General features: G+C 24.2%; 5 protein-coding genes across 5 annotated transcripts; 3 read left to right on the top strand and 2 right to left on the bottom strand.

Annotated features, from left to right (window-relative positions):
- Positions 1–326: 326 nt before the first annotated feature.
- Positions 327–1,716, bottom strand: PCHAS_1363100 (inner membrane complex protein, putative; the record flags this gene model as incomplete). The annotated part of the gene is made up of 2 exons (XM_730090.2): positions 327–857; positions 1,078–1,716. 2 exons carry the CDS (start codon positions 1,714–1,716, stop codon positions 327–329), a joined length of 1,170 nt encoding a protein of 389 aa, XP_735183.2.
- Positions 1,717–3,930: 2,214 nt separating this feature from the next.
- On the bottom strand, positions 3,931–4,761 carry PCHAS_1363000 (ubiquitin-conjugating enzyme E2, putative; the record flags this gene model as incomplete). The annotated part of the gene is made up of 1 exon (XM_741176.2): positions 3,931–4,761. The coding sequence occupies one exon, from the start codon at positions 4,759–4,761 to the stop codon at positions 3,931–3,933; it is 831 nt and encodes a 276-aa protein (XP_746269.2).
- Positions 4,762–6,854: 2,093 nt separating this feature from the next.
- Positions 6,855–11,737, top strand: PCHAS_1362900 (conserved Plasmodium protein, unknown function; the record flags this gene model as incomplete). The annotated part of the gene is made up of 4 exons (XM_016799448.1): positions 6,855–10,288; positions 10,420–10,581; positions 10,750–11,180; positions 11,385–11,737. 4 exons carry the CDS (start codon positions 6,855–6,857, stop codon positions 11,735–11,737), a joined length of 4,380 nt encoding a protein of 1,459 aa, XP_016654735.1.
- A 1,127-nt stretch (positions 11,738–12,864) lies between these two features.
- PCHAS_1362800 (conserved Plasmodium protein, unknown function) lies at positions 12,865–13,596 on the top strand (the record flags this gene model as incomplete). Its single annotated transcript, XM_016799447.1, has 3 exons — positions 12,865–13,002; positions 13,281–13,376; positions 13,573–13,596. 3 exons carry the CDS (start codon positions 12,865–12,867, stop codon positions 13,594–13,596), a joined length of 258 nt encoding a protein of 85 aa, XP_016654734.1.
- A 1,013-nt stretch (positions 13,597–14,609) lies between these two features.
- Positions 14,610–16,181, top strand: PCHAS_1362700 (rhomboid protease ROM6, putative; the record flags this gene model as incomplete). Its single annotated transcript, XM_741175.2, has 1 exon — positions 14,610–16,181. The coding sequence occupies one exon, from the start codon at positions 14,610–14,612 to the stop codon at positions 16,179–16,181; it is 1,572 nt and encodes a 523-aa protein (XP_746268.2).
- Positions 16,182–16,352: the final 171 nt, after the last annotated feature.

The following is a 16,352-nucleotide window of genomic DNA, read 5'->3' as shown; positions in this document are numbered from 1 at the left end:
ATAAATAATATAAACAAAGTAAATAGATAAACAAAGCAAATAGATAAATATTTGTGATTCCAAAATAGTGAAGATATGCAATTTAATGAAAACACTTTTGCAGAATGTTAAAGAAGCGTCCATCGATAAAAATGGTGTGTATCATGATGTTTATTCTATATAATGCGATTCGTTCTTTTAAAAAATAATTTATGAAATTCGCATATTCCATCATTATTATTTCAGCTAATATGAATATTTCATTCAATTGTGTGCTGTGTATATTAGTACATAATGTATTACATTACTCTAATTTATTTCGAATATCCAATATACACCAAATAAACTTAAATGAACATTGCACTTGTTCTACCATAATTATTAAAATGAGGCAACTCAATTTTTCCATCACTTGTTGTAGGGAAATTATTAGCTTCATAATAATTTTGTTCAAATTCTTTACTATATGCTTTTATTATTTCTTCGGCTTTTTTTTCTTTCATTAAATCCCCATCATTATAATCTTTAGCATCAAGCCAATTATTTATTATTTCTAAAATTCGTGTAAATAAATTATGGGGTCCATTCTCACCTTCAAAAAATTTTAGATAGTCATTGTTTTGTGAATTTAATAGCATATGTCCATATTTACTTCTGCAAATATCACAATCCATATCCATTTCATGAACAGATGGCATTGATGGGCTCAAATACATGTCTTTTATATTTAAATCTTTATTTATTTTAGCAAAAGATAATTTAAGTGTTTTAAATATATATCTTATAATATTGTGAAAGCATTTTAGCATGTCCTTCATAATTTTTTCACAATTTACATCCACAGATTCGGTTATCGCATAATTGGCAGTAAATCCATTCTGTATAATAAAATGAAAATATATAATTAAATGTAATGAAGACTGAAACGAAATACTTATAAAACACTGTATCACAATAAATGCATATGCAGAATATGAAGCATCTATACCACAAGCGTAAATATGTTTAAATATATATTATTGCATATATATGTGTGTGTACTTTGTTTTATTTTTATTATTTATTTTTCTTTTGCTATATTTTTCCATTTGAAATTACCTGGTTTAAAGGGTAAAATCCATTTATAAAATTACATGCATCATTGTTATACATATAATCGGTAGAACATAATGGAATATTCATATATCCATTATTTGGATTCAAGCATTGGCCATTAATGGAATAATTAATACTATCGGGAAAATATCCATATGTTAATTTACTTGGTTGATCATACATATATTTGCTATTTAATTGGTCAAAACTATTATGATTCATGGTTATTCCATAGTCATAGCTTTCTGTATTATTTCCAATAAAAGAATGATTTGGGTATACATTATAAGGATTGAAATTTTGAGAAAATGAACTACTTAGAGAGTTAGATTTATTACTAATAAATTTTTTTTTGTTATCTACTCTTCGAGCAAACACTTTTGTATTTTGAGGTTTGCAACTAAATGTGGTTCCTGTACAACCAAAATTAAATGGGAAATTATTTTGAAGTTGATTTATTACAGCATTAGTATAAGAAGAATACTCGTTATATTGAGGTTTGGGGGTTTCAATATTCGCATTAGAATGTGAACTTATATTATGTTGTTCCTTTTTGTTATCTGGAAGCGTATCATTAGTTTCATCGAAACTATTATTCACATCACAGACATTTTCGGTTTTTTTTTCTGTTTCACTGTCCATTTTTGATTAATTATGAATTTTAGTAACTATGATAATTTTGTTATATCTTTTTTGAATTATATATTTCATATATATATGGTTGTAGAAAAGTGTATTGTCTAAAATATAAATACGCGAAAAAATTAGGGAATATAATTAACTATTACGAAATATGCATTAACAAAGAAAAAATTAATATTATAAAATATTTTATTTTATTATCATTGCTATTTCGTGGTTATCACTACTTTCTGTTTTCTACTAATGAGAATGCATTACTATTTAATAGGATTGTTACTCACTATATCAATATTATATAATAATTTAGTTTTTTATACTTGTCTTTTGTAATGTACACCAAATGAAAATTGTAATTATTACGTAATTTTATGTTGTAATAAATAGTTTTGCATGCTTAATAACATCAAAAGAATCAACAACAATAAACATTAATATTCAATCAAAATAAAAAATAAAACATATATACATGAGTTAAAATATACACATGCGCACAATGAATGGGCGTAACATTTATAATTTTGAACTTTAAAAAAATATATGATTTATTTTTTTCATATTATTTTTTGGACATATATGTGTATTTCAAAATGACATAAACGCTAGAAATAAAAAAATGTAACTATGCATTAATAATATAAATTAATATAATTTGTGTTAATATATATTTATAATAATGGTAGAACCCTTTAAAAAACGATATTTACATAAATGAATATAGAACACTAAAAAGACATATATCACACAATATATAGTTTTTTAAATGTGTACAATTCTATATACAGTGAAATGTTTATATACAATGCAATAGTTGCCAATTTTAAAAAATAAAAAAAATAAAAATAAAAATATAACACACAAAAAAATTAACTAATTTTTATTAAATAATACTAATAAAATTTTAACGTCATAATAAATAATACAGCTAACTTAATAAATTATATGAACAAAAAAAACTTTTTATTAAAAATTATATGAACAGTCATCCTATAATATAAATATTTAGTATAAAATTATGTACATATCACCATTATATAATAAATAAAATATATATTCTATACATAATTTATGAACAAAAAAAAAAGTTGTAAATATAATATGTCTAACAATCGCATAATTGAAATTGTACAACTTTTCACAGGATTTTTTTTATTTATCATATATGCATATTAAATTATTTTGTAGAATATTTTTATTTTTAATCGGTTCAATAAAATTGTTATAACATGAAATTTTTTATTCTACAAAAAAATATAGAAATGTTATAAAATCAAAAATTATTCAATATTTTATTATTGGGGAACAAAAAATTAATTACATAAAAATAACATAAAAATTATATATTAAAAAAATTGATATTTATTTTTCGAAATTTTCCTATTTTCCTAATTTATTGTTACATATTTCGTTATGCGCTATACTATATTTTTATTATTTCTTTAAAATTATATTTTGCAAATAAATCATAAAATAAAGAAAACAATTAAAAAATTGCATAATAAAAAAAAATAAAAAATAAATATATGTAAAAACATGGTAAAGTTAAAAGCGATCAATTGAAATGGAGAATTTAAAAAATTGGAAATTATGTCTATAAATATATCCATATTCTGTCTATTATATATTCCCCATTAATTCACGTATATTTTACGTGTACTTTTATTAATTTTGGTCCCACTATTTTATACCGTTGTAATTTGTATACAAATCAACACTGTTGATATTCAAAATTCCGCTATTTGCGTTTATAAGACATTTTAACATATTTCAAAACAATTGTTAATTTAAAGAAATATATTTTCTAAAAATTGTGGATATTTTCGTAATAAATAAATAAAAAATATATAATAAACAACATTAAAAAGTAAGATAAAATACATGTAGTAATAAAATTAATGATTATATGCATGTTGAATTTGACATATAATATAGACATATACCTACTTCGGTATATATAAAAATTGTTAAATAAAATATCGTCAGGTAAATTAAAAAATCGCTAAAAAAAATTATATTTGATATACAAAAGAAATAAAACAAAAAGATTGTCATATTTTGTGGAATAAAAATTAAATATATACAACATTTTAGTAAAATATATAATTTTTCATAAAAAAAAATGAATATTCACTAATTTTGCGCAATCATAAATAAACGAGATTCGCTTGTATACCTATCTTTTTCTCTCTAAATATATATTCCTCTATTTCACATGGATTAACATTTATCATCATGGTAGAGAAAGTTGTTTTGGCTGCTTCCAGGTTTTGCGTCAGCGTGTGTGTAGTTGTCAATAGGCAATTTTTTTTCTTTTGCTGAGGATAGCATTGATATAATTGATAATACCAACCCGGAAATTGATAAACTTGGGTTGTAATCATTCCCTAATAGACTTAGACATATATCTCCATTTGAATATACATGTGTATGTTTAGGTGGTTTTTGTAAAAAATAAACAATAGGAGGTTTTAATGGATAATCATTGGGAAAAATTATTTTTAATTTATAAACTTCATTAGCATAAATTGTATTTTCTAATCCTACATATTTTACAATCCAAATTCGAATATTATTCGGGTGAACATCTAATGTGCAATTTATTGGTGGGTTTTTTAAAAAGTTATGTAACTCTTTTTGTATCCTATAATTAGCATTTCCTAAATTGTACTTAGCTCTCATGTGTTTCTGTATATTATTATTAGATTTTAATGGGGTATTACTAGTAAGTTTATTGGGGTCGACTGTTAGTAAACGGTTTGTGTGTCTCCTAATAAATTTATTTGACATACTTATGTGATTATTGTTGTAGGACTTTTCATAATTAATATGTGCTTCTATTAATCCTTTTTTATACCTTTTTTTTCTCTCTCCATTATTTGTATTAATCATTAAATTCATATATTTATTAACAAATCTAGGGGAACCCCTGCATTTTGAAATATCTAAATGTGATTTACCTTTAACGAAAGTATTTTTTCCATTATTTATGAATATAAATATGCATATACAAAATATAGCTAAACCTTTCGCCAGCTTTAGACTTTTCATTATTTATTCTTTTTAGCTATAATATATTTTTATTTGTCAAATCTCTATCGATATAAATGCGCGCATATGCATCTTCTAATATGTTCATGCACATTATGGAAACACTTATAAACAATTTCAGACGTCCATTCATTTATATATAAACACATTTACATTTCAATATGCAAGCAAGCCACAATTCGTATTTTTTTTTACAAAAATTGGCTTAAAATATGCATATCCTACATTTATTTAAATGATATGCATTTCACCCCTTAAATTATTATACTATTTTTTATATACTTTAAAAAATATTAAAATGATTTAAATGGTACCAAAACATAAACACTTGAATATTTCTATATTTTTCTGCCATATCATAAAGCCGACAATTTCCTTTTCACATTAAATGCATATGTATATGTGCTTTGTAAAGTTGGCATTTTTCGTAATTAAATTTTCTCTTTAATAAAGCATATATAATTCATTGCATAAATGTTTCGCTGTTTTCAAAATGACGATATTCTATATATTGAATTTTTTACTATCAAACCTTAAAAAAAATAATTGAAGGAATAAACAAAATAATAATAAATAATGACTAAATAAAAAAAATGACAAATAATGGTTCTGTAAGATAATTGCTATGCTAATTTATTTTCATGTGGAAAATTAAAAGAATGTAAATATAAGTATTTTTTTTTAGGATGGTATAAATATCTTTTTATGAAAATGTAAGAATATAATATTTTGGTATTTTCCCCTGTTCAACCTTTTGGAGAAAAAATGGTGTATTTCAGTGTTTAAACGGTTAGACGATAAAATTTAAAATATATGTAATTTCCTTTTTAGCATAAATAGATTACACAACTCACAAGGTTCGGTCCACATAATACTATTATTATTGTTTTATTTTTATCTTATATTTTCATTTTTTACTTCAAAATTTATACGTATTTTTATTTATTATATTACATTTTTTTAAGTATATTAATCAGAATAAATGTACCATAATTTTTGTATGCCTCTAATTACACACTTGAAATAATTGGCATTTCATAATTGCCTTTATGTGAGGAAAAAATATATACATAATATATTTAAAAAATGCATACATATACATAAAATTGAATACCCATATTAACTTCCAAATAATTCTCCTTTTTTTTAATTTAATTGATTAATTACACCCATATGATTTTGAAATATGAACATATTTGTATATTCGCTAATTTGAGAACAAATCCAGCGAAAAAAAATATACAATTGTAATGCTATCATTATTATTTAACTGTGATTATTTTATTATTTTGATTTTATGGGAAAATATATGGAAAATATAATTATATTCATAATTAATACTGAATGAAATTTCTTAAAATGGTATTATATAATGGTGTAAGCCAATACCTATCGCTTTTTTTCCACATTTATTTTACTTTCATACATTTTTGACACATTTATGTAATATACATATCATATACATAGCTATATATTTTTTGAGACTACTTTTTAATTCATCATGATTTAAAATATCAAAGAAATAAAAAGGAAATCAAAACAAAGTATATGCAACAAAAGAGTTGAAACAAAATAGCAAAACAATATCATATAATTATTGTGAAAAAAAGAACGAGTACTACATTTTTTTGTTTTTCGTTTTCCCTTTTTTTCACTTATAATTATAAAATAACATATATGTCTTCCAATAATAGGACTATTTAGGCCTTACTAAATTTGAGAGAAAATATACGCACACATAATGTATGTTATGTAATCGAATATGCAGTATGAAATTAATTGAAAATAAATAACAATAAATTATTTTGCCTCTTGTATTGGATCAATCTTACTTTTGAAAGGATAAGCTAGAACATATTTTTAAATTTTCTTATTTTTCAAGGGATTTTTTTTATTGCCAATTTTTATAGCGTGTGATTGTTTAGTTTGTCCTCAGTCTCATAATATTAACCTCATTTTTTACACACGTTTTTTTATTCCAAAAACAAAGGATGCTATAAAATGCATATAAAAAAAATTATTATATTATGCTTTTAAACAAAAAAATCAGAAAAATTATTGTTTTAATTATTCTGTAGAAAAAAAAATTATTCATGATGAATATTTTTAAAAAAAAGAAGTTTATATTAGACGAAGACGAAGAGGAAAATGATTATAAAAATGAAGACATGATAATTGATAATAATAAAAAAGAAGAAATAGAAGAAATAAGTAAAAAATCAGACGATGAATCAATAAAAGAGTCAAAACAAGATATCGATAATAGCTTAATACAAAATAAAGATAAATTGATTGACAACGGCGATGAGCCGAGTTTGGGAGAAGGCACTTCCAACCCTTTGTCGGGAAACCCCGTCGAGGAGGAAATAGAACCAGACGATGAAAATAGAGCTGGGAATAATGATCAAAATGGAAAAGAAAGCGAAAATAATAATGGTGATAACATTCCAAAAGTAAAAGTTATAAAAAAATTGAGAAAACTGAAAAAAAGTTCCAATCAACAAAGTAGTGACGAATCGGATACCCAAAAAGAGACAGAAAAGCCGATAAAACCATTTAAGTTTAACAAAAAAGATTTTATTTTAAAAAATTCTGATTCAAAAAAACAAACGCCTGATAATGAAAATCATTCAATTGATGAGAATCACAAGTTGGATGAAGTAGACACACAGAAAGAAAAAAAAAAAATGAAAAGCGATAAAAAAACTAAAAAAATTAAAAAAGGAAAAGAAGAAAAAAAGAAGAAAGAAACGGATGATGAAATGGAAAATGAAATGGAAGCGGAAAGCGAAGAAGATGATCTTTGGGGGAATAGCACACAAAGTGAAAAAGATGAAACAAATAGTAATATAACAAAGGAAAATGAAAGTGATGATGATTATGAAGAAAAAAAGAATATAATGAAAAAAAAGAAAAAAAAAAAAAATGAAGATAATGTCCCTATAGATGGTGCGATAAATGAAACGGGAAGAAAAAGCAAAAAAATAAAAAATTCAAAACTGATGGAAGATGTAAAAACAGATGATGATAAAATAAGACTAAAATCAATTTATATATCATTTTTAAAAAAAGAATATAATATCGAAGAATATATTTTTGAAAGTTTAAATGTTATAATTCCTTTAAATAAAAAAGACACATTTCTAACTGAAAATAACATTATTTTGGATAATATGGATAAAAATGATGTAAAAAAAATGGAACTTTCATGGTTTGAAAAATTAACTAAAAATAGAAGAAGCATAATCAATTGCTTCATTACATTAAGCAAGTTGGGTTCGTCCTATAAAAATACAGATGGGAATCCTGGAATAAATATTAAGACAGACAAAATAAAAAAAGATGACGAAAAAAAAGAAGAAGAAAAAGATGACGAAAAAAAAGAAGAAGAAAAAGATGACGAAAAAAAAGAAGAAGAAAAAGATGACGAAAAAAAAGACGACGAAAAAAAAGACGAAGAAAAAAAAACAGATAACCCAAATGAAAATGGACCTTCTCAAGATTCTGAAGAAAAAATTTCATCAGACTTTAGTAGCATATTCTACAAAAAGAAAGATTTAATAATAGTCGATAATTTAGTGAATTTGTGTAACCAACAAATTAAAGCAGTAAAAGAATATGTATCTTATTTAAAAAAAAATATATATGATATATCAACTGTCGAAGAAAATAATGAGAAGATAAAAGAAATGAATATATTAGAACCAATAAAACGAAGGGAAATATTTTTTTATTTAAATTTATGCATATCTATGAGATATGTACAAGAAGATATGCCATGTGTTTATGTTGTCCCCAAATCAATAAATCCAGATATCAGAGGATTTACTTTACATCCTATGTTTTATCATATTAATAAAAAATTAAACGAACAAGATCCAAATAAAAAAGTGGATATGCTAGTAGACAATCCATGGGGGAAATTAAAATTATTAAAAATGGGAAAACGAAATGTTAAACCAAATAATAGAAGTGGTAATAATAATATCAGCAGTTATAGTAGTGCTAACGGGAATGAAACAGAACACAAATCTTTGAAAAAAAAAGAAATCAATGATGAAGATAAATTTATAGATAATCCTGAACTATCTGTTGCAGAAAAAAGAGAACTAGAAGAAGCAGAAAGAAAAAAAAAAGCTATAGAAGAAATGAAAAAAAAAAAAAGAGAAAAAGATCATAAAAAAACATTTAATGTATATTCATTATTAGAATCAGCTGCACAATACTTTGGAGAAGGACCAAAATATTCTAATCCTAATATTCATAAATTTCACAAATCAAATAATAATGATTTAGTATATATAAAACCCCCAACTAATATTGACGAAAAGAATATCTTAATAAATTATTTTCTACAATTTCCAAGTATAAATAAAAAATTAGAATATAGTAAAAGAAGAGTATATGCAGAAAATTATGGACTTCTCAAAATTATTAAAAATAGTGATAATCATCCAATAAATTTTGAATTAAATGTTCAACCATGGTTATTGGATCAATACAAAGATATGTGGAATGTTCAAAATGAACTCAACAAATTTCAAATCTGGAATATGTCGAACTTAGTAACTGAGCAACGAAAGTTTGAAGACACCACATTTTGTTTCACAAAGGAAGAATTTACCAATCAGCCTGATACCAGCAAAAGTGTTTGCCTAATGGGAAAGGTAGAAACAGATTTCGAAGCGAAGGTGGTAAAAACAAACGACGCTAAAGAATCTGAAGCAGAGGCGGACAAAGCAAACGACAATAAAGAGACTGAAGCAAAGGAAGACAAAACAAACGACAATAAAGAGACCGAAGCAAAGGCGGACAAAACAAATGACGTTAAAGAGGCTGAAGCAAGCGAAGTAATCAATTCAAATGCGACAGGGACGAGCTCTGTGGGCGCATTCGATTTAAAGCACGCCCCGAGCAAGGACTACGATGAAATAAAAAAAAACGAGCAGCAGTTAACCAAAAAAATAAAAAAAATATGCTCTAATGAAGATATCAAACAAATGAAATTAACAAATTTTTTAAGTAAAAATAAAATCAATACTCAAAATGTAAAAGTGGAAAATAAACCAGAAGAGAAAATAATTGAGCAAAATACCGAGCAAAATAACGAGCAAGACAAAGCGGAAAATAACAGTGAAAATGAAGATATAAAATATTTACAAATAAACCCCAAAAAAAAAAAAAAAAAAATACTTGACGATGAACAAATTATTGAGCAAACGAATGAAAATCCAAATAAGCATGAAGATGAAGCAAACAAAGATGGCGTTAATGAAAATTTTGATAAAAATAATGATAATAAAAAAACCGAAACTGAAAATAGCCAATTTGATTATATAAACAAGAATAAAGATTTTTTTAAAAACAAAACAGATTATCAAGAAGATGGCAAGCAAGGCTTAGGTACAGAAATTCCTAAAACAAAGAATAAGAAGAAAACAAAAAATGAGTTTGATGAAGGCCAAGATGAAGCTAACAATATTGAAGATATTGTTGAAAGACAAAGATATTTAGATGAAAAAAAAAAGTATAACAATATAAAGAATGCATACATTGTGTTTTGTTTTATATTTTTACATAATCTATCGGATCATGTGTTCAATGGTATTTTTTCATTTTAACTTCTTTACATTTCTTTATTTTTAACAAATTTATCAGGATGAAGCTTGACAGAATGAAGAACATGTTTGAAATGGAAGCAGAAGAAAGTGAAGACGAAAATATAGAAGATCCCGAAGAGAGAAGACGAGCGCAGGTTCTAAAGAAGGAAAAATATAACGAAGATGATTTTGAGGATGATGATCAATACAACAACGAAGGGTAAGTTTGTCTTTGTCATTATAGATATTTTTCGCTTTCCTTATTTCATTTTTATGTGCAAACTGCTCGAATGATGCATTATATCCGGATATATACTAACCGGTATGTGTCTTGAAAAATATATCACCTATGTCAATAAATTATCAACAATTTCCCCCCATTTTATAGCCTTAACGAATTCATAAATAATGAAGAATACAATAGCGATAATGAAGTTATAAAACTAAAATATCATGAAGAAATGGAAAAATTAGAAGAGGATATATTTTTGAAAAAATTTACATATCAAGGAAAAGAATTTAATAAAGAATTAACAAATAGAGAAAAACTAGAACTAGAAAGAGAAAAACAATTATTAAAAAGAAAAAAACTTTTAATAAATTGTAGTTTAGGTGATGTAAAATATAGTGATTTTGAATCTGATAGTTCAGTTAGCAGTACTAAAAGTGTCAAAAAAAAACTAAAAAACTCGTTGTATGAGCCATTCAAAGATAATGATGATATTTTAAAAGCAAATCATAATTATATGCCAAATTTCTATAATGGAAGTAATTTCCCAAAGGAATATGACATTGCAGATGAAGCCAAAAGAAAGCAAAGTAATTCAACATTAATAAAAAGGATAAAGATATTACACTTCTTAACCTATATTTGCGTGTGCATAGTTTGATTGTTTTTTATTTTTTTCATACTTTTGCATTTATAATTTTATGTAAGCACATGTTTCTTCGTTTTTATTTGTTTGCACATATAATATGCATATCTAATATTGACCCCTATTTTATTCTATATTTTTTTGGCAGTCCTTGAAAAAATTGATAACGTGATATACAGAAAAGAAGTAAATACAGACGAAGGGGAAAAAATAATAATTAAAAAAAAGCGAAAGATAAGATTCCACCAAGAATTATCAGACTTAACAGTAACCGAAGAAGAGGAAAATGAAGAGTATAAAAAAACGAAAAAAAAAAACAAAAAAATAAATGCTAATTTAGTTGAAAATCCAACTATTATACACACTTCAAATAAAAATATTAATCATAATAATAAAGCTTCCATAAAATGGAACAATAATGTAAAAGATGTTAGCGAATTGAATACACCCACAAATGGTGAAATTTTTGCTGGGTTTAGAAAGGTGCAGAATATTCAGTAATAACGAGACTGCACATGTTATGTATATAATTTAAAACATGTTTAAAGAATAGCAAACTAATTCACATTATTATTTATTCGGCAAATTGTCTACCCATGAAAATGCGAACAGAATTTTTAAAGATCAAACACAAAGGAGCATATGCTAAGTATACTTATGCTTACGTAATGACATTGCAACCTTTCCCATTATTGTTGTGTGTCAAAAAGGTAAAACATATAGTATATATTTATAGCTAAAAATATGATGTGCATGTTATTATTCATTATACAGATTCACATCCATATCTTTAACCCATATATATATCAATACACATATGTGTGCACTTATAGATATGATAGCCTCTTAAAACGATCAAAATATTTAATTTTATTTTAACAATGTATACCCTCAATTATTATTAAAACGATATGGCTTTCTTCCCTACACATATATAAATATATACACTTTGCATTTTAATATATTTTCAAAATATTTTTCGTTGGAAATTATTCATCGCACATAATATCTACGTATAAATAGTTTACACGTTTTCTACGTATACATAGTTATTTTTTATTTTTCTTCATTTTGCCTTCATGGTATTTTTTCCGTCAGATTTATGTGTCAAATTAATAAATTTTTAACTTAAATTTTTTCGATTATTTATTTTAATTATTTTAATTTTTTTATTTTTTTGTTTTTATATTGTTGTTATTTCTTTTATTTTTTTACTATTTATTTTTTTTTTTTCATACTATAATAATTTTTTAATGTGCATTTCTTAAACTGATAACAAAAAAGTATTATATATATTATATATATTCTTTTTTCCACTAACCTTTTTAAATATATAATTTTCCCCTCCAAATAATATAACATTTTAAGAAATATAAAATCATAATATATTTCAAAAAAATGTAAAAATAATTATGTTTTTTTTTTATTTTTGATAAAATGCATTATTTGTTTCATTCAAATATGTAAGACTTTTATCAATAAAAAGAAAATTGTACTAAAATAATTTCATTTATTCGTTACATTTTTATATTATCGTTATAAGATTTTTTAATTTGATACGATAATTTCGCTAGTTAGCTATTCTGTTGCTTGTATATTATTATTTAAAAAAAGTACATATTTTCAAAATGAATCAAAAAGTTAGCTTACCTTATGAGACCTGCGAAATGAAAAGGGGCAACTTTCAGATGCCCAAAGAGTATCACCCAAATGTAAAATATGGATTTTTTAGAAATTTATTATTCGGAAAATACACCCCTTACTACGTAATTAACAAATGATTGAACAAATTATATGAATATATATGTGTGTTGTGGGTACCTACTTGCATGCTGTTGAGAAACGCTCAGCAACATGCCTTTACATATCCATCTTTAGTATAACTTTTTTGAATGTGCAAGATTTTATCATGGACAGTCGTCCATATATAAATATCATTTTATTGTTAAATTATTCACCGTTATTTTTATTATTATTTATATGATCATTTTTATCTTATTGCTAATTTTATTATTACTCTTTTTTGCCTTTCTTTGTGGCACAGTTTAAAAGTTTTTTCGTAGTATCTGGAAAAGTTCTAGGAGGATTCTTACTTTTTTACTATCCCCTGGATAAAATTCATTGCAATATCCGTCGTTTCGTAAGATATAACAAAATAAATATGTGACCATATAAGTATCATGCTATTGTCACACTATACATATGTGTGTGCATGTAATTGCATTTATTGAAACGAACTATCAACAAATTGTTCTACATGCGTATGCATTTTTGTGTATATATTGTACCAAATAATTCATCATATATTTTTATTCTCTTCTTTTATAAACATGCAGAAAAGGAACTTACAAAAAAATTAACTTTACCATTAAGCTTTAGTTATATTTACACATTACCATATTTGTAATATTCAAAATAGTGAAAAAAAAATATGAAAATTATTTTTTTAAAACCATATTTTTTTGAAAATTTGCTACTATTTTTTATAGGCACATTTTGTATGATGCCATGCCATCATTCAATAGATTAGTTGCCTAACTATTTTATCATTTATATATTTATATTTTTTTTTTTTGTAATATCAAAATTGCATGATCGAAAATTAAACATAACACACAATATTAATGAAAAGTAAACTAAAAAATATAAAAACACAAAATTTATTATCCTAAAAACGAATAAAAAAATTATTAGCCTATAATCTTTTGTAGAAATTTAATTTCCCATGTATACACCTTACTAATATATATGTGTATTTTTTTTAATTGGTATATACCTTTCTTATTTCTCAACATTCCGTTTGTTCTTTATTTGGAAATCTAAAAAAAATCATTCTTCTTTTGTAAACAAGGGGTAAATGTGTAATGCCAGCATTTGTAGTCCCCAAAAAAAGCAAGCATAAAGTAATGATAATGATAATAATAATAATAATAGGCATCCATATATAACTAAATAGCCATGCTTTTCAATTTCAAACGATTTTTTTTAATAGGAATATTTACATATTACATTACACTATTTATTAATATATTTTTTTCTAATTAAATTAACTATTGTAGTAGTATATATATTGATACAAAAAAAAAAAAAATGTTTATATAATTTAGATAATTATCAAATTTAGTTCGCTATTATAGCTACATTTTTTTTAAGCGATATGATTATTTTCCCTCCAATGTTAGTACTATATTTTAATTTCTTGATTTTTTTATGATTTTTATTTTTCAATAAGCAGTGTTTCGCTTTATAGGGTGTAACACTATACCTTTTTTTTTGTTAAAAATAAAAATTGAATATTAATATGTTCGTCCTCACAAAAAACGCATCAATTTTAATGCTATACATAATCCAAATAATGATGTAAAAATTTAAAATGTTTAATTATTATAAGTACTTTAGAACTAACTATTTTAAATATCGCTTTCTACATATAAATACAAGCAAACATTTTCATGCTTTTACCAAAGTGGTGGGAAAAATACAAGAAACTGCAATTAAAAACAAGGAGAAAAATATAAAGCTGAAAGAAAAAGTCAAGCTTATTATTTTTACCTCGTTTTATTTTTTTGCTTGTGATTATTTATATCATGTGTATATATTAAAGGACAACAAAAAGGTGGAAGAAGCTGATGCATATACAACAAAAGAAAAAGTGCTAACACATAATATCAAGAAAGATGAAAATAAATACCAGAATAATGAAATGATGCCCAGTTTTATTAAATGGATAAATATATTTTCACGACCTGAACAAACGGACAAATATATTTTACAAAAGAACGGAATAAATAGCAGCAATCAAAACACCCATTATTGTGATAGCAATGCAGATGATGAAAATACGTATGTTATAAAAATAAATAATATAAAAAAAAAACAAGACGAACAAAATTATCAAAGGGATGAATTTACTGTCATTAGAAATAATATATTTGGATACAATATGGGGAATGTCATTGGTGGCGACACAGGAAAAAATCCAATACACGAAAGAAATTTTAAAGAAATAATTGAAAATAATTTATATCGAAAAGATTTATTAAGTGGACACAACCTTTTTTTGGCTGCTAATGGAGTTATATTTTTATGTTGGAGATTGGGTGATATTGTTCGAAATAAAAGATTTTATAATTTTATGTGTAGACATTTTATTTGTTCATATGAAAATATAAAAAAAAAACGTTATCATACAATTTTTACAGCTAGTATTAGTCATATGACATTGCCACATTTCTTATTCAACATGTGGGCATTCCATACAATTACTAATACCTTATTATATCCAGAAATTAAAGAACAAAAAACAAATTACTATTATTTTTTTAATTACAAATCGAATATTTTAGAAAAGAAAATTACAAATAAAGATATAATTAGTGTTTGCCTTTTATCTTCTGTAATGTCAACTATTCCATATGTTTTAATTAACAGATCGACTCAACTTTTAGGCGCATCTGGAGCTATAATGGGGCTCGTATATACTTTATCAGTAGTTAAACCAAATGAAATATTTGTTTCTGTATTCCCATTTCCTTATTTAAAACTATCAGCCCTACAATTATGTCACATGTCGATTTTAACAAATTTTATTTTTTTATTTTACAAAAGAAATAATTTTAATATTGCATGGTCAGCACATTTATTTGGTTTATTAGGCGGTGCATTATATAGCTATTATCAAAGAAAAATAAATAACAACTATAATTATTATCCCTTTATTCAGCTATCTACTCAAAATGGCTACCTTGATTACAAAAATACATATCTAGATTTATTAGATTTCATGAAAACCTTAAAACTTCAAACTATATCTTTTTTTTCATTAGATCAGAAAAATATACAACAAATAAACAAACAATTATACATGATCCAATATACAAAATCACAAAGACGCGCAAAAATTCATGCAATGAAAATTAATAATTTGAAACAAATGGAAAAGTGAAATACAAATAGCACTACCGGGTTTGCCATAGTACAACAAAAAAAAACATAACCGCCACATGCATTATATTATTTTGCATGGGGAAAATATATAATTTTTTTGTTTACAATTTCATTTTTATGTATTATTTATTTGGTTTGAATCATATAAAACTCATTATATATTTTTATA

This window comes from Plasmodium chabaudi, assembly GCF_900002335.3.
Source record: "Plasmodium chabaudi chabaudi strain AS genome assembly, chromosome: 13".
Classification (NCBI taxonomy): Eukaryota; Apicomplexa; class Aconoidasida; order Haemosporida; family Plasmodiidae; genus Plasmodium; species Plasmodium chabaudi.
Note: the sequence above shows the minus strand (reverse complement) of the source record. Positions and strands in the feature narration are given on the sequence as shown.